Genomic DNA, 23,306 nt, shown 5'->3' on the forward strand with positions numbered 1-23,306 from the left:
TCCATTCCACCATCCGTTAGCTATTGGCTTATTGGCCTAGCTTGAGGGGCTACTACATGCGCTTAACTCCAGATGTGTTGCATTCCACATTCAGCCTTCACCCGCTCTGAGTCAACGTGGTGAGCCTCCCGATTTGTAATGCGGCTGCTTACGAGAAACAAAGCTGCCAAAGGGACTCGATCTACACGCTAAATCTTTATCGTTCGTTGTTGGCTTGTTTTATCTTTGAGCTAGGCGGCTCTTCTTTCTGACTCCCTCCCGCAGATATGCCCGGCTATTGGTAATCTCCGCATTGAGACGGGCCGTACTGCCCATAATACGATGCTTCCGTCAAATTCTTCTATACATGGATTGGAAATAGTACCTTCATAGTCAGCCAATATGCATTTAGGCCCCCTAATGTTTGATGCTATGCCAAGGATGAGAATGACTGGTTATATAAGTCCAGATGCTCTCAGACTCAATTCGTTCTGGATATGAGGCACAGCTCTACATTTATAGGTTCTATCTATCAGCATACCTACCTTTTCAAGGCCGTGACCAAGAGGCTCTCGTTCATCCCAGCAGCATTCTTGTGGCCCATATTTCTGACTGATAGTACTGTTCTCACGCCATGTCGCATATCATACGTGATGCCCCTGTTGGGCAGATCCTCCGACTACTCACCGGAAACCGCATATTCAAGTATCCCGAAGAGGAAGCCGGCTTCAAGCTCCCCGAGGCATGGACACAATCGCTCAACTCCGAAGGGAACGAAACAATACCGCTCGATACCTCTAGTGGTGTCCTGGGATCTGCATCCACCTCATCATCGGCTTCATCGACAACAAGCCCGGCCGATGACGAGGAGAAGCAACAAAACAACGCAGATGCCGCACCCTACCAAGCAGCCCTAGCCCGGACACGAAGTCGCGAGGATACCGTGCCTTATACCACAGACAGGCTCGAAGTCGACCAGCAGCACGAGCTCGAGAAGACGAAGTCGATCCCTATCGTGCCGCGCCGGACCAAGGACGGCGCCATCCTCGTTGACTGGTACTACACCGATGATACGGCAAATCCGCAAAATTGGAGCTCCCTGCGTCGGGGGCTCGTTGCCCTAATCATCTGCGTCTACACGTTCGTCGTCTATACGTCCTCGGCCATCTTCACAACCTCTGAGGAAGGCGTCATCCAGGCATTCGGTGTCACACTGACCGAGGCCTCACTGGGCCTGGCCTTATTTGTGCTGGGCTACGGTATCGGGCCTCTGCTATTCTCGCCTCTTAGCGAGCTGCCCAGTATCGGACGGAACCCTGTCTATATCTGGACAATGTTCTTGTTTGTCATTGTCTCCATCCCAACCGCCCTCGTGCAGAACTTTGCCGGGCTTATGGTCTTGCGATTTCTGCAGGGCTTGTTCGGGTCGCCGTGCCTGGCGAATGGGGCCGCGTCACTCGGCGACATGTACTCCATGACGGCCCTTCCGTATGCATTGAGTAAGTGCGATTCACCAGCCAGTCAAATGGCAATATGCTGACCTTTTACAGTCGCCTGGGTATCTGCCGCCTACTGTGGACCGGCGCTCGGCCCTCTGCTCTCCGGATTCTCGGTTCCAGTAAAAGGGTGGCGATGGTCTCTCCTGGAGATCCTGTGGGCCGCCGTCCCTATCTTCGTTGTCATGTTCTTGTTCCTGCCTGAGACCTCGACGCCCAATCTCCTGCTCCGACGGGCGCAGCGCCTTCGCAAACTCACAGGTTCATCGCGCTTCATGTCGCAGTCCGAGATCGACGAGCGCAACCTGGACCGGCGCGCCGTGCTCATCGACGCCCTGATCAAGCCGCTCGAAATCACAATCAAGGATCCGGCCATCCTCTTCGTGCAAGTTTATACCGCCATCATCTACGGCATCTACTACTCCTTCTTCGAGGTCTTCCCGCTTGTCTACCCAGTCTACTACGGCATGGACTACGGCCAGCTCGGCCTCCTTTTCCTGTGTATCCTGGTCGCGTGCCTGATCGGCGTCGTCGTCTACATCTCGTACCTGTACTTCTACATGGACCCGCGCGTCCGCCGCCAGGGATTCCCCGTCCAGGAGAACCGTCTGGTGCCCGCCCTGATCGCCGCCTTCGGCCCCACCATCGGCTTGTTTATATTCGCCTGGACCGCGCGCCCCGACATCCACTGGGTCGCGCCCACCATCGGCATCGTCATATACGGCGCGACCGTCTTCGTGGTCATGCAATGCATCTTCGTCTACGTGCCGCTCAGCTACCCGCAGTACGCGGCCAGCCTGTTCGCGGGCAACGATTTCTTCCGGAGCGCGCTCGCGTTCGCCAGCATCCTCTTCGCGAAACCCCTGTTTGGCAACCTCGGCGTCGCCCGCGGCACCACTTTGCTGGGCGGGCTGAGCACCATTGGCATCGTGGGCATCTGGGTGCTCTATTTCTTTGGGGCGAGGATGCGGAAGTTGAGCAAGTTTGCTGTCTCCTCGTCGGCTGAATAGAGGAGGGCGCTGGGAAGCAAGGTAGGAACGCAAAAAAGGGATATGGGTAAAGAATTAAATGGAAGGAAAGACAACAGGCGTTTTAGCGAAGACATTTGATCATGAACGGATTATAGATGAAGACTATGCAACTTGTGTTGCTTACGATAGTCGAACGTATTAGAAAATGGGACCCTGAGTAAGCAGTTCAATAAATGAAAGGCCTAGGTGCTTTGTACAGTCAAGAGTATTGCGAATCTCCCATATCACGTGAGCAAAAGACAGCTCTGAACGAGCCTTGCCTTCTATACAAGAGGTTACACTCCGCATATTTCGCACCATGAAGCCCATAAAATCCGCGAATTGACTACTTGGACTTTTGTTACAGAGTCTGATTATCAGATGAGTTTCTCATAAAATGAGTATCTCACATCGGGCTGAGTACCAGACGAGCGAGTTTATCATCAAATCGCCGAATTCTCAATCCATACACTTATTGAAGCACAGTGTGCAACAGCGCACCAGCGCCCCCATCGCTCTACCGCCCCTTGTGGGTGTTAGTAGGCCGCCTAGAATTTCCCCCAGATCCGCAGATTTCTTCGCGACAGGGACCCGCCCTTGAGGCCGACAAGCTTTCTCAGGCTGTCGACGTCCCATTTCGAGAGACACTCAATGAAGTGCTCCGCATAGATATGAGGTGAATAACGGCCGTGTTGCAAGTGCAAATAGGCGCTCTTATGGGGGTTCTCCGTAAAGTATCTTTCCTCGAGGGGCCAGTAGGTGGGCGGATGCTCTAAGAAATGTAGGGACATGAGGCCCTGGACGTGAAATACAATAGGGGGCGACAAGGGGAAAGCTTTGGGCGCGAGCAAGCCGGTCGTATACGCAGAGTAAACCTTCTTTACGGAGTCTTTGGGTTGCTTGAGGCCCATAAATCTGACACCGACGACGACGCAGTCCCTCTGGGGGTCCAGGTAGAGTTTTCCTTTCTTATCACCAAGACATTTCTTCAAATAGTGACACATGGTGAAGCGTATGACGGAGTTCCAGAAGTCCTCGTCGCTGTCGCCTTCGGACCCGTCGCCGTGGCCTTCAGACTCGTCGTCGTGGCCTTCGGACTCGTCGTCGTGGCCTTCGGAGATAACGCCGTGGCAGATCTCGTGAATGTCGACGTTGGTGGTGTAGCAGTAGCTGAGTGCCAGGAACCGGCTCTCTTGATTTACCAGCAGCATGGGCGGGACAAGGCTTGCCGTTGGTATGATGCGTTGGGTATCAACGTCAAGAATGATGAATCGGGTCTTGGCATGCGTCTCCAATGCGAGTTTCCAAATCGCATGTCGAATCTCGGGCGGGAAGCGGGAGAAGTATCGGAAACGCTTAACAGGGCGTTTGGTCTGATGGCTAGAGCCTAGGACCACGGCACTGTTATCCGACATGATGGACCAGTGATTTGTTGAAGGTATTTCTCTATTGTGATGTTAGCTTGGTCAGATCACGAAGTAGAGTAACTCTAGAAAGTTGGATTCAACGTGTACTGAAGGGATCAGCAGTGGTAGAGGGATAAATACTATGAGCACAGGTAACGGTGACAAAAGTGTCCTGCCACTTCTGATGCGACTGAATAATGTTGCCCATTCACCTGAGACGATGATATTGTAGGCATAATGGTCTAATGTAGAAGGACACGAAGTAATAGATGTGGCAAGAGCTTGTGGCTGCTTGACGGAATCATAGCAGCCGGAATACACGGGGCAGTGGCGGGCAAGTCCATGATTGATGGTAACGCTTCGGAGTTTTCACTTACTTGACGACAGTGTAGATCCGCTTCCCGACTTGTCAGAATCAGCGTGAGAGTCGTGAGGAGGGCTGCCGCATATGAAGGCACGGCCAATGTGCCCGCAGAGGATATTCCGAGACGGCAAAGATGAGAGATGGTAGAAGAAAATGAGAGAATCAAGACACTGAAGGGAGAAGAGATAGGTTACACACCCTTGGTAGATGAAGGCCTACCGAGGTGTGAAGGGACACGCCTTCGGTTTAGAATCCTAAGGTCAAACAGCGGGAAGTGCAAGGATTGAAACAACCATTGGGCCCGGCACGGTTGTAGGTCACCGGCGCAATTGTAGGTCACCGGGACGATTGTAAATAAAAAAAAGAGCGGAGCTGCCGAAGGTTGATTCTTTCAAGGTGGCCGGGGCTTCTGTAGGCCAAAAAGAGCGGAGCTGTTATGAGAATCGACGACGAAGAGAAGGGAAAAAAATGAATAGTTGGTTGTCTGTGAGAAACAAGCGTCGCCGACATTGCAGTTAACATCGACATTGCTCGAACTTATCATATATAATAGGGGCTGACTAACACAGAGTTCTTCAACGCCCAAAGGCACATTTGTTGCTATGTTAAGGTTTATAATAGTGACACGAGTGATAATAAGTGCTCTACGAAAAGGGGGATGGACATCAGGCTGGAATCCAAAAGGAATCTCTTTAGTATTCCGACACTCTGTATATCTCAGGGACATTATTGGGGGGTATATTTGTATATATCGGCCACATTTGAAATACGCAATAATTAACCATATGGCAACAATGTGGGAGGGTTTTAAGCGTATGATTCTTATAATAGAGTAGAGCAATGTGGCTATTACAACGACGATTTCTCAACTCAAATCACCATAGGTTGTCATGATGTGAAAGCTATTGGATGACACATCTTGAGTCATCTGCATTGTTTACTATACCCCCAAAGTTCTAAACAGATATTGCCATCAGAATGAAATCGTACCAGCAGACTGACTGCGTGACAGATAGTTTGTCCTGAGGAAAGGGCCAAGTTTGGGGTGATCGATAGAAATCAGACAAGGTCACGTGGAACAGCCGATGAGTCACTTATATCATGCTTTAAGAGTATGGCCTCTATCTCGAGAGCAGAGTATCACCAATGCCCATTAACTACACCTCCGGGGCGGCAGGGGAACTATTACTAGGTGAAAGGGGGCAGCCAGTGTTAATCAACCTCTGCTTTTCACGTCAGCCATGGTTCTCGATCTTGTCAAGCACATCATGCACTGAATGTTGCATGGAAATGTCTTCCAGGCCGCATGCAAGCGTCGATATTCAGTTGCGACGTACGGTATCAAGCCCTTTGACGTCGTTTGGGAGCCTTCGGTTGATGTAGGTCGGGTGCAGATAGGAGATGCAGTCGGAGGTTGTCGGCGTGGCGGCAGTTCAATGATCCGGCGAGTGTTCAAGTGCTTAGAGTGGTTAGAGTGCTTAGACTGGCATCGGCTCATGCTCATCACCTGGAGTGGGTGGTGTGGGGGCCTTTTATTATTAGGGGAAGCCCATGCCCCTTGCCGGGTTGGTGTTGGTGAGAAAGCAGTGACCACTGGCGGACTTTGGGAAGTTTGGGGAGGAAACATGCACGGCTCCACAAGGGTCATTCCCGATCAAGCAACGTCCTTGCTTTTTCGTGTCGAGCCTGCAGACTTTTGGATCGGAAGCGATTAGGCGGCCGCCCAACACGAAGTCCTTGTACTCGTACTCGTGGACGGGCAAGACAGGCAAGACAGACAGAGGATGGCGCATGCAGGACGGAAACAAAACGTCTGCCGTTGTCGTGCAATTCCAGCGGGCGCATGACACGGTAGGTATCAGAAAATGATCTCAATGCTCGCTCTCCTCTCTTTCGTTCATGGTAAATGGGCGGGTGGACGACCCGAGACCCCTTCCCCGACTAGTAGCGCATCAGATCAGGGTGCTCTCCAATGCAATTTGGCCTGCAATTAATTTGAGCTAAGGTTAGAGGCACCATTAATATGGGAAACTCCCAGCAAACAATCTGTCCTGTACAACCTACAGGTAGTACTGACAACATGCGCTGCAACCTACCTGCTACCATGTCCACTCTGCAGGAATGGTTCGGGCAAGATTAAAATAATAATCAGGTCGAGAATAAGCTTGGCGATGGACTGAAGACTGGACCTGTTCCGGCTGGCTATTAGTAGCTGGCTCGACCTGCTGGCGGCGACAGTTGCGTTTGTTTCTGACTGCATGCATTTTAGATTTCGAGCTGCAGCAACGGTTTTACTAGTTCGGCACAGGTTTGATGATGAGCTCGCAGAAGAGACATTTTGAGCTCAAGCCTCCTTGGGCCAGTCGCCCGTCACCAATCATTAATCAAACCAATCGACGAGCTGGATGCATGCCTCTGCCCCCTACCCCCTGTCGTCGCCAAATGATAAATCCCGTCACCACTTTTACTCCTCTGGTGTTTGACTGCCAGATCCCGGCATCTTCACTTCGTGATAGGTGCCCGACAACTGGCCAGCTCTGCCCAGAGTCACATAGGCTCGTGTCAAGACACGCAGCCGGCGTGAAGGGCGAAATGATGGCACCTGGCAGCCAATAAGTCTACATGCTCCAACTATCTCGCTCGCAGGGGTGGCCCAAGAGGTGGGATTGTGCAGGGAAGCAGACCCTCTTTCTATTTTGCACGTTCCCTCCACCCTAGTCTAGCCTGGCCAACCAAAGTGGGCAAGAGATGAAGCCCCTTTTGTTTCTTCGACCCGTGAGAGAATGCCTGGTTCTCGCCTGGGCTGGCCGACGTGGGAGAGGGGAGGGAAAAAAAGTAAATGAGACAGGGACAGGCGAGAAAAGCGTGAGAGCGAGCCCAAGAGCCCAATTGTCGTTAGATTTGATTAAGAAAAAAAATAGAGAACGCGGCAGAGACAAGACAAGAAGAGACAGTGAGAAGACTGAGCCATCCCAGGGCGGCCGCACTGTATTTGGCTGCTCCTCTGCTCCTCTGCTCCTCCGCGCCTCTGCTCCTCGACCCTTTCCACTACCACCTTACATACCTTGCAACCCGAAGCAGAACCACCTGTTGTCTCGACACAGGCCACACTAGCAAAGCGAATTGAATTCCTGTCCTTGTCCTGCACTTGTAGACTTGCACTTGCACCAACCCAATAATCAACCATCCCCTTCCCATCCCCCCCCAATCCCATCAACTTCATCGGTTTGGAATTCGGGTGCTGCCATTCATTCAATCCCAGTCCAGCTTCTTCTCCTCCTGCCTTTGTGTGCGCCTGTATTATTCTAGATCCTCACCCGTTTAATTTTCTGTGCTCACTTTCGCTTCTGGAGTCCTCGTTACTTCCACCTGCACCGCCATTTTCTCCCCCGAGTCTTTGCGACACCATTGACACGCGACTTCAGACAGACGACTTCGAATCTTCGCCTTGTCTTCACTGCGCCTTTGGGTACGTACGCGACCGCTGCTTTCCTCTCTTCACGTGGGCGAGCACGAAACGAAGCCTTTGCTTTCTTGTCTCGTGCATTGCATCTGCACCATCGCGCATTGCTACACCTACAAAAACGTTCGCTCTCGCAGCACTGCGCACACCAATACTCGATTCAGGGGGCGGCTTTGGCGAGGCTGGAAGGAGTACTGTCAAGCACCACATGCCATTCACGGCAGGCTTTAACAGTCCTGCTACTGCCGCTATTCATCGGTGTTTGTGTGCTTGCTATTGCAGCTTGTGTTGCTGCTGCTGCTGCTGCTTGCCGTTTCGTTTCTTGGCTTCTCAAGCGCCTCCCACGTGTCGCCATGCCGTCCTAGTTTGTTTGTTGATTACTTTGCTAACTTTGGCCTACGCTTCCTAGACCTCGCGCCTACCTCGACGAATCTTTATTCCCCCTCTTCATCGATATCTAAACATCTTGAAACATTCGATATGGGTAAGCACTATCTTGAGTTCTGAAAAATATGCAATACCCATCCGCGTTTCGGGGCCGATACGGGGAGCAACTGCTGCAAGACACAAATCCTGGATGCAATCACCTTGGGAACTGGCTACACTTTGTACGCGCCTTCCTCGGTCTCGACAATACTGTAACTCGAGCGACATGGCAAACCGACCACTGGCTTCTTTGACGACCGACGTCTCTCCTGGTCTCCTCTTGCAACATACCACATCACATCAACACTTCTCGCTCGTTTAACCAGCATCACACTCCCTTTTTTTGGTTCGACCTACCTCTTCTCAGGTCTCGTCTTTTTGGATTCCTTGGAATATTCGGCCATCGTTAGGAGCATCCGTTTCCCCTTTCATCATCCACCAGAAGAAGTACCGACTTCTACCACCTACAATATGACTGCTTTTTTCGTCAACCAAGGAAAGATCCGGACACGGAGTGTCCAACTCGACAAATCAATGGCAAACGAAGCCATGAGAGCCCAAGCCGTCAAGGCCCGCGAATTGAGCAGCACCCCTCCCATCCCTTCTGCCAGGTCCAGCAGCTACCCAAGCAAGGAGAACCAAGCTCCGGCTCCCTCCATGCGGCACATTCGCAGTATGCTGCACGTGGATGCCCCGACTTTAGGACCTCTGAAGCCAGTTCTCAACCCAACGGATTACGCAGACCTTTATACCCACAGGATCCCGTCTCATGGTACTCATCAGCTTTGGCGTCCCTGGCAGCTTGCTCCCTGGAAATCTTGACACGCATCGATTCTGTTTTCGCAATAAACTCGCAGGCTGACTTTTGTACTCTGCATAGCTTCGAACGGCACAGCTTCTCCGGCAGCTATGAGCTCGCCTCCGCCATCAGGTGAGAACCATACTATCAAAGACTTGAATGGCTCTAACTGACATTGATGTGCAGCATCTGGCCCTCCGGCATCCATAAATGATAGCAGAAACATTGTTCGCAGGAAGCTTACCGGCTATGTTGGTTTTGCCAATCTGCCCAACCAATGGCACCGCAAGAGTGTCCGTAAAGGATTCAACTTCAATGTTATGGTAGTTGGTAAGCAATCTGGCCACCGCTCCAATTCCGAGGGCTGTAAAGGCTGACCAATCTAATAGGTGAATCTGGCCTGGGCAAATCGACGCTCGTCAACACCCTGTTCAACACATCTCTTTACCCCCCAGAGAGCGCAAGGGCCCCAGCCTGGATATCATCCCCAAGACCGTCCAAATCCAGTCGATCAGCGCTGATATCGAGGAAGCCGGCGTCCGTCTTCGCCTGACCGTTGTTGACACGCCCGGTTTCGGTGACTTTGTGAACAATGACGAGTCGTGGAGACCTATTGTCGACAACATTGAGCAGCGATACGACGCCTACTTGGATGCCGAGAACAAGGTCAACCGGATGAACATTGTGGACAACCGTATCCACGCCTGTGTTTACTTCATCCAGCCCACTGGCCACGCCCTGAAGCCTCTGGACATTGAAGTTATGCGCCGCCTCCATACCAAGGTCAACTTGATTCCCGTCATCGCCAAGTCCGACACACTCACCGACGATGAAATCACTAGCTTCAAGGCCAGAGTATGTCGATCGTATTCCTCCCATCTTTCCTAAGCAGGTACTAACATGGTTCTAGATCCTTGGCGATATCAAGCATCACGGTATCCAGATCTTCGAGGGTCCCCGGTACGAGCTTGATGACGAGGAGACCATTGCCGAGAACAATGAGATCATGACCAAGGTCCCCTTCGCCGTGGTCGGTGCTACCAACGAGATCACGAACGCTGAGGGTCGCAAGGTCCGCGGTCGTCGCTACCCCTGGGGCGTCATCGAGGTCGACAACGAGGAGCACTGTGACTTCGTCAAGCTCCGCCAGATGCTGATCCGAACCCACATGGAGGAGCTCAAGGAGCACACCAACAACAACCTGTACGAGAACTACAGAACCGACAAGCTGACCGCCATGGGCGTTGCCCAAGATCCCAGCGTCTTCAAGGAGGTCAACCCCGCCGTGAAGCAGGAAGAGGAGCGTGCTCTGCACGAGCAGAAGCTTGCCAAGATGGAGGCAGAGATGAAGATGGTGTTCCAACAGAAGGTCGCCGAGAAGGAGAGCAAGCTGAAGCAGAGCGAAGAAGAGCTCTACGCCCGCCATCGCGAGATGAAGGAACAGCTGGAACGCCAACGGTTAGAGCTCGAGGAGAAGAAGTCCAGAGTCGAGAGCGGCAGGCCCATCGAAAAGGAAGGCAAGCGAAAGGGTTTCTCTCTGCGTTAAGCCATACAAGGTCGCCCGCCCACTTTCTGCCACGACTCGTCTGCGATTTCTTCTCTCTACGATTCATGCCATGTTCCATCACAATACCAACCAGCCGCGGTTTCCTTTACTTTTTTTCGATTCGCCCTTGTCTATTCACTCTCCTCCTTTTAATCAACCACGCCTCCGTTAATACACACATCTGTCTGAGAAGACTGCCCTCGGCGGGATATGGAACCGTCGTCGGTTGAACACTGCTGTCGTCGGGGGAGTCTTGAAACAAACGAGATTGGGTCGCAGATGAGCGACCAACTATTTCTCAAAAGAAACGGGATGGTGGTCCTGTGGTTTTTGACTACTGCAAAGGGGAACATCATATAATCGGTTTCAGGAGGGCGTCGACGAGTCGCATCTGCCTTTTACACCATCCACTATCCCGCTACCACTATTGCATCGCCATCTACATGATCGATCCTACGATCCCGACGTCTTATGAGATTTCAAGGTGTAGACATGATATTCGGCGAATAGGCACAAACGACATCATCTATTCTTTTGACGAACCGAACTGCGGCGCATTGCCGTTGTTCAGGTCCTTTCGCACTGCTCTCAGGATTCAGCCCCTATTGGCAATGAATGCCCCGAATCCCTCACCCCCTTTTCGTTTGGCATTTCCATGGCAGGTTATCGGATTGGGGCAAGGAAGGGGAGCCGGACTGGTGGTGTTTCGTCTCGGAGGCGAGAGAGATATCGGTCAGAACACACTACTTCCCTACTTAGATGGATGTACTCATAAAAAAAGGGGAAGAGAGTTCCGTCCCGGGGAGACTGGTTGATTTGCAAAGCCTCGCTGGCTCGCTATTGACAGTCGGATTGGAAGATCTCTTGCCACCTCACACGTGAGCCTTTGAAAAAGGCTCACACTCTGGTTTCCTTACGTCGACAAACAACTTTGACAGCCTTTTCTTGTTTTCCTTGATTCGTACTTGTAGCTTGATGTGTTTTTTCTAGTCCAGATCGTCTGAAATAAAAGGATGACTACTCTTGATTCTTGCTTCGCTCCTGAGACGTGACTGTTTCTTTGTTTAAACACGTGTGTGCCCTTGTGTAATGAGGTAAAACCAGAGTGTTACTCGAGATCGTTGATTCAATTGTTCTCATCGAGTGGACATGCTTGTTTCTGGCAATTAGATATGTTCTTATGTTCTAATTCATGCAAAGAGCAACTGATATCTAATGGTGACGACGAGGGAGGCAGTAGTAGTTGTAGTCATACATTTACTGGTCTCAATATAGTTACATGTCTATACACGTTTGAGGAGTCGTTGCCATCGTAGCAGCATAATCGTCCTCTCTACCAAGATTCCCAGCCCCCAGAAAAGGAGCAGCGATATTTGACGGCACGATGGGGTGGCCGAGATTTGTAGAAGACACTTTAGATACCACCATTCCTCCAATCCTTATCTCATGACTCATCTCTCGCCTGCTACTATGCGTCCTCGGCATGTCTCGTACATCCATCCCCGTCCCCATCCCAAATGCCCATCTTTCTGCGCAGCTTGCGTGCTCAGCTCAGCGTCTGCGGAGATACCAGTTGAAGGCCAACTGGTTGGTTGAGGGCCCGAAGGGCGTCGGCACCTCGGCCGAACCCACGCGGGCGACGGGGTGTCGCAGGTACACGGCCGAGCAGACCTTCTGGTTGACCTCGAGATAGCGGGGGATGAAGGCGAACGGGCTCATGTAGTCGCGCGGCTTCCAGGGCGTGTGGTAGGGCTTGGTCGGGTCGGCGGGGTTTTCCTCCTCCTCCTTGATGAGGCGCTGGAGAGCCTTGAGTTCGTCCTCGTTCAGGTCCTCGATGCTTCGGGGCGGCCCTCGGCGGGTGCTGGCCACGGCCTGCCCTGATGATGGCGATGCCGGTGCTTCGGGGGTAGCAGCGGGAGCCGCATTGGCGGCGGCGGCGGCGGCGTCCGTCGGCGCGCCGGACAGGTTGAGCTCCTTGACCATGCTGTTCAGCTCATCGAGGACATCGGCGGGCGTCGCCGCCGACCGGCCAGCCTTGGAGAGGAGCGGCTTCGCGCGCTTCAGGAAGGAGCGGAGGTTCTGCTTCTGGGAGGCGGACACGTCTTTGTCTTTTGCGAGAATAGACTTGGCTTGCTCCGTGAGCTTCCGGATGGCAAATCGCGTGGGCTTCATGTCGGCCTTGGGCGCCTCGGGCTTGTCTGTCGTCTCAGGGTCCTGCTCGGGCACCTCTTCCGAGGCCTCGGCTGTCGCTTCTGCGCCCTCGGCCTCGGCGCCCTCTGCTTCTTCTTCAGCGGCCGGCTCGGCTTCTGCGTTGTTTTTTGCGAGCCAGTAATGCCCAGCCGGGCGTTGCTGCCGCCCTTCTTCTTGGGCGCTCCGGTCGCGAACAGTACGGCGTCGGGGTCGACCTGGAACATGTCGCCGGGGTTAAGCTTGTAGGCCGGGAAGTTCATCTGGTTGAGAAATATGTCATGTCAGCCATTGTGCGTGGCGTGTTCGATTCCGCCGCTCTGCGGGCATCAATTCGGCTTGGGTTGACTCACCACCTTGCCGTTCACCTTAACCTTTCCATGCACCACGAAATGGCGAGCCTGACGGGCGCTGCTGGCGAACATGGCGCGGAAGATGGCGATGTCGAGACGGCGCTCCATGGGGGCGAAGGTCATGTTCATGTACGGCGTGATGACACTGGGCTTGACCACATCGGCGTCCCAGTTTCTTTCGGTGTCCTTGCCGGAGCCCCGGCCAGCGGCCATCTCGGAACCGTCGTTCTCGGCCATGTACCGCGGGTTCATGTTGGCGACACTAAGCAGACGCCGGCTGAACATGCGCTCCCAGTCGCGCTCCTTGATGTGCTCGCCGTGGTAGGCCCGGAGTAGACCCTTGGCCTTCCATTTCTGCTGGAAGAAGGTCTCGTGGTCGGCGTTGCCGATCTTGGGGTCTCTCTGTCGCCAGAGGTTGTATAGGTTGTATTTGCTCCACGACTGGCGCAATTTCTGTTGCGGAGGGGAAAGGTCCCAGTTAGCAAGCAGGTCTGCATGACGACAGAAGCGGAAGCAAGTGCTCGCCGGCAGCCAATTGGGGCTGGACGCAAGGGAATCGAGCGACTTACGGGCCGTCTGAGGACGTGCAGTCTCCTTTGCGCAGCTCTCGGCATGTTGGCTGCTGTTTGAAAAGGGTGACGCCGGAATTGCACAGGGCTTGATCTTGGGGGGCTCAAGATTCTGGTGTTGCATGCGATTGATTAGTCGGCATCGGAGCTGGGCCAGAAATTTCGAGGACCCCTGTCACGTGGCGCTGCACCAAGAAAGACGGCACTTTGTCTGTCTGTCTGTCTGACCCGCCATTTGTCGCGACGCCGGCAATTCTACATACAGCCGTCGCCATGCCATGATCCGTCTATTTGTCGGACTCCATCAGAGCTGGCCGTCTTTGTCAATGCTTGCATCTGCGCCGAAAAGAAGGCCATGGTGGACTTTTCTTTGTACGGTTGAGAAACACAAAGACGAGCCCCTCGCCACCAGTACCAGCGCCCATTCCATAGCAAATCATATAGATAGATAGCTTATAGCACAACAGGTTGTAACCTGAATGATATTTCCTGACAGTTATCGCCATCACCATATAGGGTCCTTTCGACATCAGCCAGCCTCACGTTATCCCATCATGTCAATCTCGACCTCTGCGCGTACAGGGGAGGGCCGTGTGGATCAAGTTTCTCACACAAACACCAGAGGTGGTGCGCAGATCAAGGGGCCCAAGTATGAAGTATGCGCCCCTCATGAATACGAAGTTGAAGACGTCGAGATGTACAAGCCCGGAGGCTTCCACCCGGTCCATCTCGATACATTTGCCGGCGACGGCGACCGATATGAATATGTACATAAGCTTGGACAGGGCGGCTTTGCGACAGTCTGGCTCTGCCGCGACCATCAACACAACCGCTGGTGTGCCTTGAAGACCATAGCTTCGAGTCACTCATCTGAAGATAGTGGAGAGCTGGAGATCAAGAGGCTGCTGGCTAGAAATGGCATCGACCAAAGAGAAGCTGCTGCTCACCATATCATACTACCAAGCGATCATTTTTGGATCCAAGGCCCTAATGGCCGGCATCTGGCATTGGTGCTCCCCCTTCTGGGCCCGTCCTTGTCAACGTGGCTCGAGTTCAATGGGCACAAGTTCGATGCCAAGAAGAAGTTTTGTCGCCAGATGACGAGAGCGATAGATTTCCTGCAGAGCCAAAATGTATGCCACGGTGACTTCAGGCCCCAGAACATATTGATGAAGACCCGCAACCTCGACGACCTCACCAAGGATGAGATCTTGGACGTACTTGGCGGCGAGCCACTAGCTTTCGGAATCCGTACTCTGACGGGCGACGACCATCGTCCACATGCCCCGGATTACGCGGTGGCGCCTGCACATTGGCCAATTGAGGACAAACACATGCTAGTTCTGGAAGACATTGCCATCGCCGACTTTGGCGAATCGTTTGTGCCCGGTAATTGCAAGGATTTCCTCGGAATCCCAAGAGCGTTTGCGGCACCTGAGGTCATCTTCATGTCCGAACCCGGACTAGCCAGTGACATCTGGTCACTTGGTGCCACCATTCTTGCGGTACTTGGGACCTCACCCTTCTTTAACGAGGTTCTCGATGTCACAAATGCCCTAGAAGAGTATCTGGGACCTCTGCCTGTCAAGTATCGGACCAACTTTGAAAAGCTGCAGAACGAAACACTGGCAGGAGGGCACGAGTACGAGAAAAGCCGATGGCAAGACTATATCGACATGGGAGATGCCTCACCCGACGACACACCCGAGTTGAAAGTCTTTTCTCTGACCGAGTCGCAGCGTAATAATCCATCTCATCCGGTATCCTACTCATCAGTAACTGAGCTTGAGGACGAAAGGAACGACTCTCTCGAGGGCAGCGGCTACTCACACCCCATATCGATCGCAATTAACCGCGAGAAGGAGATCTTTTTCGAGAAGACCGACTCGAGATACGACCCGGAGATGATTGGCAGATACAAAAAACTCACCTGCTGAAGTCGACATGCTCACCGACTTGGCGCTGAGGATATTCCGATACGACCCCACAGAGCGTATGACAACTACCGAGATCCTGCGGCATCAGTGCCTACATGGGCAGAAGGAGGAAGCGGATACAAGAATCACCGGGGGATTAGACATCGTACAGATGATGATGGCTTATATTTGGGGCTCTTGGCCGTACTTCGACATGCTTTGACACTACTATGAAAGCCTCGTAACTCACACTGGTCTGTACGATACCCCATGAACCAGCGCTTCTACCATTGAGGGGATATGTCCAGTCATCCAAGCCCAGACTCGATTCACAAGATCAAGGAATACCAAAAAGAGAAGGGATTAGATCCCATGACAGGGTGTATAGGGTGTATATCTTGAACTTGTCGGAGCGATATTGCCATTTAGCCATGAACAAAGCTGGGGGCAAAGACATCCCGAACACAAGGCCGCGGCTCTTTACTCAGAGACCAAGCATACTCATCTCTTTATATTCCTGAAAGAAATGGTCAGATACCATATAGAGAAAACACAGTCCATTAGACTGTGAAATGATGATTGCATGTATAGCTGTCTTGCTTCGAGGGCATACTCCCCTAAATATTTACAAACAAGATCAACTAGAGCCAATTTCTACTGCACAGATACCTACAATGTTGAGAGTCACCACGTTCAACGCATCAGCCCAGGCTCCAAGGAGACCCTATACCAACGGTGTGCCTTGGAAACAAGGCGATCCAACACCCGCCGGACTCCCGATGCCAGAAGATCTCCGGGCGAGGATCGAGCAGTGCAAAACCCGCAATCAGAAAAAGGGGCCTCTCGAGTTTCCCAAGATAACGTTTAACGATTGCGTCCCAACATTCCCATTTCTAAATGGCGCATACCAGGTCCACTGGGAATGCACCCCTGGTCTAGTGCCAGGTGAGAGAAAGGAAAAGGCAATCAAGGACTGGAACAGCAATAGACAGACGGTCAAAGACCGAGGAGACTGAATTCACGAGATGACCGAGACCCTGGCACGCGAGTCTGGCTGCAAACATGCTATTATTAAGTAGTTTCAGCTACTCCCTATCTTTTACTCCTCCCAAAGCCGAGCTACGTAGAAGAAGAAGAATATGCTGACTTTAAGACCGTCTTGCCGTCTATCAGGGGTAACACACGTGCGACGAAGACCATGATGAGAATTGGAAAAACGAGGACGGGGATCAAGACCTATGAGAAAGATGACGTCCACTTTACCACCACCCTCACTGATGACCTGAACAGAATCCAGGTCAGCGGCTACATCTACACCACTGGGGACAACAATCTCATCCCCTCCGACATCGTCAAGTCCCGTGTCGTCTATGGAAACGCCAAGCCTGGCATCGATTTGAACCACTGCATACGTACTGCGATGAGGAGGTAACCAATCATCAGGTAGACCAAGGCTGCTCTGCAAAAGAAATTCACGTAGTTTGTTCACTTGGAACTCTACGAAACAGAGTTTAGGATCTGCCGAATTGGGCGTAGGATTGTGGATAATTAGGTAGTGTCTTCAAAGACGTGCCGGTTTGTCTGAACCGAGAACGTGGTTACTTCGGCACTTCATAATGTGAATACTGTCGTGCTATATGTTAGCTTTCGCGTTGTTTAACCCTGGAATTTACGAGCCACCCCTATTTGACACTTGGAGGGCCAAGATAGGGGTAGCTCGTAAATTTCAGTGGCTTCGTCAAGGGAGGGAAGTAACAAGTATTTGGGACAACTCGCCATCTCGTCTCGACCCCAATACCAATGCTGGACCGACGCGTAATTCGGATGCCATAACTAGTGTAAGGTTTGAAGTTGGGGCGGCGGGAGAAGCCTCGGACAGGGGGATGATGTGACAAGCATTGGCCAACCTAAAAGCACTTCCTATGTTAAGTGAGCGCTCATATTCCAATCCGGGCTTCCATCACGCTAAGTACAGTGCATGACACTCTCCACCTTCGACTTCCTGCTGTGCTAACCTAGCAGATTCACACGAGACATTTGACCACGGCATCGCTTAGCGACATCACCATTGTAGTCCACAGATCACATGACTTTCTTAAGGCAGATCAGACAGAGGTACATACTCATACATTTTCAGCTACATACCTAACCGCTACTCTATCTTCTGGCTAGACTGCAAACACCGAGAATGCCACGCCAAATACTTGCCATGCTACCGTGATAGACACCCGTGAGAGGTATCCAAGTAGCCCCTGACCAAGACATCACCCAAGGCCCGGTCTTGACAAGAAGACAAAGAAGAGAAGTGTCGGAAAAACGCCCTAGTCACTGGACTGAGCCTAGGGCCATCATCGTGAAGGCCTCTTCCAATAAAAAAGGGAGGAGATATACGCCATTGCTTCGCACCGCTAACGACTGGCCGGAAGTTGAGGAGGCGAAGCCAATGGGCTCTCATTCGGGGACGGGCTGAGAGGAGGTACGAACGACCAGAGAAGAACCACCGCAAGCAATAACCCTGGCAAGGGTTATGGTGGCGTGATAGCTTGTCTAGTGAACGAGTCCCTCTTCTTCGTCCATACTGGAGGATGAGTAGCGGACATACACTGCCTAACAAAACCTCCCCAATATCTGGCCAGATACAGAGATATTTTGTCAGTATGTGCATAGGGAATCCGGTCACTCACCTAGGAGGTGCCAGAATCCACCAATGGAGGTCCTCTAATGTGAAAATTCCTCTTTGCTCTGACCGGAGGCAAAGAAAAATCGCTAGACAGAGATACTCTTTTCACCGGTGTTCAGTATCGTTTTCGTACGGTCACAAGAGCTACACTGGTTGCCGATAGCTGACTCAGAGGTCACCAGGCTCTTGTGAGTAGGTAGGGTAGGAAAGTTGCTTGGCCTTAATACTTACCAATCTATCTAAGGCTCCCGGTAGATGCGGTGAGATAATGATAGAAGGGAAAGCCAAGCCCTTAGATCCAAGAGAGTTGTTGGAAGGGTGGTGCGAGAAAAACGAGCATATCGTAGGTGCCGCGGGCCTTTCTCTCCTTACTTAGGGGAGAAAGCGCAACCTAAAGAATTTGGTGGTTTCCCTAGGGCTGGTGGATTGTATCGGAAACGCTGGTGGACATCCATCTTTGTGGTACTCCAAGAGCATGATAAGTCGTTTGTACGGGTTGAAGTGGGTGATTTAGGGAATAGTATGGGATATGATAACCTCCCATTTGGTGAGCTGTGGAAACAAGGCGGTGGTGGGGACAAGTGGCTTTTCCTTCCCGGCGCTCACTGCCATGAGTGTTCCCCCCTTTTTCTTGGAACAGACTACCAAACCTACCTGCTAGCCGCTTAGTAGCGGCCCTCCGGGGAAACAAGCGCGAGCCGCCGCGTCGCCGTTTCGGTCTCGATCTTGAACTCGGACTTGAGCGGCAACCCGCCGCGCGCATTGCGCAGCCGCTGATTGTCGACCGTTAGAATCCGGTTCTGAGCCCGGAGATCGCGGAGCTCGGCCATCAGGCTATCGAGCTGGGTCTCGAGCCCCAGGGAGCGGTGCACGTACATGTCGGCCTCAGCCATGGCCTCGTCGCGCTCCTCGAGGATCTTGCGGAGGATGGGCGGGATGGCCATGGCGTTAGGGGCGTGCTTGAACTCGGGCGAAGAATTTACGATCTCCTCGAAGGCCACCATCATTGGCACGGATATGCGTTGTATGGCCTTGAAGTGCGCTTCCTCTCGCCCCAGGAGGTAGCGCTCCTCCTCGAATGCGGCCTTCCAGTCAACTGGACGGAGTCTTGCACGATCCGGGCCAGGAGCAGAAGGAGGGAGGGGAGGGAGAGGGCGAGCGAAAGGCAGAGGCGTGGGCGGGAGGACGACGATGGAGGGACGTCGGCGAGTCTTGGACAGGATCTCGCCGGCGAGACCCTGATCTTTCTTGCCTACAGTATAGTCGTACCTATCGACGTCGACCTCGGAGTCTGAGGCGTCGGGGAGCTGCTCGTCGTCGCTGGTATAGTCGTACCTGTCGACGTCGACCTTGGAGTCTGAGGCGTCGGAGAGCTCCTCGACGTCACTGTTGAATCTCTCCTCGACCACACCGGCATCGCCGTGATCGCTTTCATTCCTGAAGATATTGAAATTAGTATCCGAGAGCTTCTCCTCATCATCTTTCTTGGCAACATCGAAGCTAGCGTCCAAGGGTTTCTCGCCATCGTCCTCGTGGGCCTCGTCCGCGAAGGGTGCGGGTTCAGGAAACTCGGTGAGTTTGGTCAAGTCCTCGGAGGTGAAGATGCGTCCGAAACGCTTGTTGCGCCTACTCGTGCGAGGTGGCTCTTCCTTGCAAGTCTGCTCGGAGGCGTCAGAGTTTGATGACCAGTCGGGAAATCCTGTATAGCCAGCAGCCACCGCGTCGATGTGCCGAGGCATCCACTGAGGGTTGACGACGCCGTTGGGCTCATCTATCACTGCGGTCGTCGAGAGCCGCGACAACAGTATGTCGCCACTGTCTCGGGCGTGGTGACGGCGATGATGACGGGTCTGTGTGTCATCATGGACGATGCTATTGACGACTGTGTTGTCAGCAGCAATTGGTGCGGGCCGGTTTGACGATAACGGGCCACCCTGCTCTCGTACCAAATGCTGCTTCGGCTGGGCCGCCAGAGGCTCTTCCGGCATGTCATGCCTTATAATCAGCCGCAGCTTCATGGGCTCCCTATTAATCTCATAAGACAGCCCCATCTCTGTCAGAAAGGGCTCATATAATTGGCGCTGCGACTCTTTTAGGCCTCTCACAAACGCCGGGTCGGCCGGTCTGGGATGAGAGATAGAAGATTGGTCAAAGGCATAGCTCTTAGTCTCCTTCGGCTTCTCCCTCTCTTTCGAGCCACGGAAAGTGGAAAACCAATTGACCCCACGACCGCCTTGAGGTATGGGCGGCAGTGGAGGAATCACCATCTCACGTCTTGGGATCTTCTGCCTCTCATGCTGGGCGGCGGTGTTTGACGATCGAGAGTGGCCATCTCTGTAGCCATCATGGCGGCTCAACTGATGCGCTTCCTGCGGAACGTCCAGTGCAGCCCACTTCATCTCTCGAGGACCAAGGAGTGCCTGCACTCTGTAGTCAGGACGTTTGCCCAATCTCCCGGAAGCACCAAACGAACTGGACCTGCCAGTAGTATTGCTAGAATCTTGTTTCGCCATGGCTATTTTTAATTGAAAACAAGAGTTGAAATGGACACGGGGATTAGTTAACGTTGGAAGAAGGCTTGTATCTGGGGGTATGAATTGTATTGGAAATTTGACGATTTCCCAAAGTCTATGTAGTCGTCCATCGTTCTTTGCGCTCTATTCTCCTTTGACCGCAAGGCAATCTGGACCCAGCATTTCCCTTCAGAACAAAGGGGGCATATAGCCTTGTTTAGAGAGCCAGCCCGATGCTTTTCAGGAGAGATCAAAGGAATCCCTAGCACAATAGCTTTGTTAACATGTATGCCTTTTATCCTGCGCCTTGGACTTGCATTCAGAATGAATGGAAAACAATGATTAGTTTGTAGCTTATTGTGGATTAGCAAGAAATCGAGACCGACTCGATCTACAATGGATGCTTGCCCCTTGAGTCGCTACCTCATTACGATGTATACCCTCTCTTCATATTGCCTGTAAGGGAAGCGTTGTGGAAATTGCCAATTACAGACTCTGGGACAAGACTTGGATCTCTCCGGCCCATGGCAGACGGCACTGGAGCCGGTCGTTGTATTGCTAAGATATTGTTAATGTATGTATGTTATTTGCATTAGATGACTGGGCGGGAAATCACCTTGTGGTGGTCTGTATGCACTGCCATATTCAGACAAGTTGCTGCTGCCAAGGCCCGCCTTGAACCCAGAACCCAGTCCTCCTCTGGCATTGGCTGTAGGCCTCGGGGACCGTCCCGGGCCAGCGATGAGACCAGGCACGGCACTCAATCCGATGCCGGTTGTCTCGCCCAGTCTTTGGCGGTGGGTGGAGGGAGTAATCGGAATATCGGCTATCTAGCGCTTAGTAGATGACTGGGGATATTACTGCGTGCTATAGTATACCTTGTGATCCAACGGTTCGCGGATATGCTGGGCCGCGCCCAAGCATGTTTTCTTGCGATGGATATGTACTGCTACCCATTCTATTGGTTGCATTAGACAGGTGGCGTCCAGGCCGGCCGTATGGAACACCCGGGTCTTGGTAGGAGGCTGGATTCGGATCATTGTCGCCATATATGTGCACTCCGCCGTCTATCGCAACATCAGACCGAAAATTCGAGTCAATGGCATCTTCGGCAGCGTCTTGCAATTGACCCATCATAGCCTTTCGCTTGAGCTTGTCGTATAGCTCCTGAGTCTGCAAGAGCTTGCGGGTTTTCTCCTTGTAGGCTTGTGCCAGCTCGTTGTTCTTTTCGCGTAATGCTTTCTGCTCGTCGGTCGAGTCTGAAATGCAGTGTGAGTGAGCGTGACTGCAATGCGCGAGGTGATCTTGGCACAGCTTCGCTTACTGTTGAGACTAGTGTGGAGCGAGGTTATCTGGGCGTTCGCATCGTTGATGACCTTGTCCAGATGGACAGTGAGATTCGAGTACTTGTCAGCCAAGGCCTTGCCGATACAGGCTTGGTACGATCTGAGTCAAGAGATACATGGTTAGTCTCTTTGGGTAGTAGGGAGAACGTAATATTTTACAAACACTTCTTGGGTTGTCTGATATGCCCAGAAACTCAAAGCACGGCTTGCGCATTCGATAATGACTGTGGGGCTTAGACCACTTAGCACACTAGTCTTGTAATCTTCGCTTGGATTGAGGTCGGCGACAACCGCGTCATCCGGATTCGGCAAAGAAGCTTGGCAAGCTGGGCATACATGATGCTGTTGATGTCTGCCGCTTGATCCAGGACCGGCCAGGTTGAAGTGAGCAGCACACTCGGTGCAGAAGATGTGGCTATCAGGAGGACGAAAGTCGGTCAGGCTGACAAGCTGATAAGGCATAGCTTACGGTATGTCTGGCACTCACCTGCAGGTGGTCACTAGGGCTCGGCCACTCAGCTCTTTGCGACACTTGAGCGAGTTGCATCTCAGCTTGTGCTCCATTGTGTATGGTGCATAAACTTGCGGTGATTCGTTTAATGTAGATTAAACCGCGATGGTTCAAATTCTCCGGATCACGGGTGGAATAGTATTGAGAAAAGTGTGTGTGCATGCAATTAGTCCGCTCGGCGTTGCTCGAGTGGAAGAAAACCTGATCGTAGACAGCAAAGATGTTGGGGATGGACAGACGGTCGAAGATTGGGACATCAAATTGGGATGCTGTATGTGTCAGTGTCAGCAAGCGAGCAAATACGAAATCTGGAAAGAACGAATCTTGCCATGGAGTGTTGGGAAGGCGCATCCCCCATTGCTGTATTTGCACTCCCGTGAGCCTCCAACTTGCACTCGAGTGATGGAATCAACGAAAATGGAAACGTGAATGCACTCCCATTCCTCTATCTAGGTAATTAACCTCTATTCCCATGTAACTCATAAGCCAAAGCCGGCCTATCTGCCTCCGCATGAAGTTATGCTTGCGGGCCTCATGCGAAACACCGCAGCGTAGTATTCTGGCCAAATGGCCAGGCTGACCCTTTGGATTCTCGGGTAGGTTAATGAAAAAGGGTTATCCTGTAATTCCTTCCCATGGAGAAAAAAAGCTAAGAAGCTTCCATGTTAGGATCGCCACTTCTGCCTAACCTATGACACCCTGATTGCCTGCTATAACAATTGTCCTGGATTGCTATAATGTC

General features: G+C 52.4%; 8 protein-coding genes across 8 annotated transcripts; 4 read left to right on the top strand and 4 right to left on the bottom strand.

Moving 5' to 3' along the window:
* Positions 1-613: 613 nt before the first annotated feature.
* Positions 614-2,485, top strand: PG998_004170 (uncharacterized protein; the record flags this gene model as incomplete). The annotated part of the gene is made up of 2 exons (XM_066870988.1): positions 614-1,478; positions 1,530-2,485. The coding sequence occupies 2 exons, from the start codon at positions 614-616 to the stop codon at positions 2,483-2,485; spliced, it is 1,821 nt and encodes a 606-aa protein (XP_066734738.1).
* A 548-nt stretch (positions 2,486-3,033) lies between these two features.
* PG998_004171 (uncharacterized protein) lies at positions 3,034-3,900 on the bottom strand (the record flags this gene model as incomplete). The annotated part of the gene is made up of 1 exon (XM_066870989.1): positions 3,034-3,900. The coding sequence occupies one exon, from the start codon at positions 3,898-3,900 to the stop codon at positions 3,034-3,036; it is 867 nt and encodes a 288-aa protein (XP_066734739.1).
* A 4,298-nt stretch (positions 3,901-8,198) lies between these two features.
* Positions 8,199-10,489, top strand: PG998_004172 (uncharacterized protein; the record flags this gene model as incomplete). Its single annotated transcript, XM_066870990.1, has 5 exons — positions 8,199-8,202; positions 9,025-9,075; positions 9,130-9,273; positions 9,401-9,798; positions 9,854-10,489. The coding sequence occupies 5 exons, from the start codon at positions 8,199-8,201 to the stop codon at positions 10,487-10,489; spliced, it is 1,233 nt and encodes a 410-aa protein (XP_066734740.1).
* Positions 10,490-12,040: 1,551 nt separating this feature from the next.
* PG998_004173 (mitochondrial 37S ribosomal protein uS4m) lies at positions 12,041-13,643 on the bottom strand (the record flags this gene model as incomplete). Its single annotated transcript, XM_066870991.1, has 4 exons — positions 12,041-12,763; positions 12,880-12,939; positions 13,030-13,482; positions 13,599-13,643. The coding sequence occupies 4 exons, from the start codon at positions 13,641-13,643 to the stop codon at positions 12,041-12,043; spliced, it is 1,281 nt and encodes a 426-aa protein (XP_066734741.1).
* Positions 13,644-14,152: 509 nt separating this feature from the next.
* Positions 14,153-15,535, top strand: PG998_004174 (CMGC protein kinase; the record flags this gene model as incomplete). The annotated part of the gene is made up of 1 exon (XM_066870992.1): positions 14,153-15,535. The coding sequence occupies one exon, from the start codon at positions 14,153-14,155 to the stop codon at positions 15,533-15,535; it is 1,383 nt and encodes a 460-aa protein (XP_066734742.1).
* A 653-nt stretch (positions 15,536-16,188) lies between these two features.
* PG998_004175 (uncharacterized protein) lies at positions 16,189-16,946 on the top strand (the record flags this gene model as incomplete). The annotated part of the gene is made up of 2 exons (XM_066870993.1): positions 16,189-16,459; positions 16,594-16,946. The coding sequence occupies 2 exons, from the start codon at positions 16,189-16,191 to the stop codon at positions 16,944-16,946; spliced, it is 624 nt and encodes a 207-aa protein (XP_066734743.1).
* A 1,913-nt stretch (positions 16,947-18,859) lies between these two features.
* PG998_004176 (uncharacterized protein) lies at positions 18,860-20,707 on the bottom strand (the record flags this gene model as incomplete). Its single annotated transcript, XM_066870994.1, has 1 exon — positions 18,860-20,707. The coding sequence occupies one exon, from the start codon at positions 20,705-20,707 to the stop codon at positions 18,860-18,862; it is 1,848 nt and encodes a 615-aa protein (XP_066734744.1).
* Positions 20,708-21,352: 645 nt separating this feature from the next.
* Positions 21,353-22,617, bottom strand: PG998_004177 (uncharacterized protein; the record flags this gene model as incomplete). The annotated part of the gene is made up of 5 exons (XM_066870995.1): positions 21,353-21,537; positions 21,586-21,966; positions 22,032-22,153; positions 22,217-22,468; positions 22,541-22,617. 5 exons carry the CDS (start codon positions 22,615-22,617, stop codon positions 21,353-21,355), a joined length of 1,017 nt encoding a protein of 338 aa, XP_066734745.1.
* Between the last annotated feature and the right edge of the window lie 689 nt (positions 22,618-23,306).

This window comes from Apiospora kogelbergensis (assembly GCF_038363985.1).
Source record: "Apiospora kogelbergensis strain CBS 113332 chromosome Unknown utg000002l_segment0_segment0, whole genome shotgun sequence".
Taxonomy (NCBI): Eukaryota; Fungi; Ascomycota; class Sordariomycetes; order Amphisphaeriales; family Apiosporaceae; genus Apiospora; species Apiospora kogelbergensis.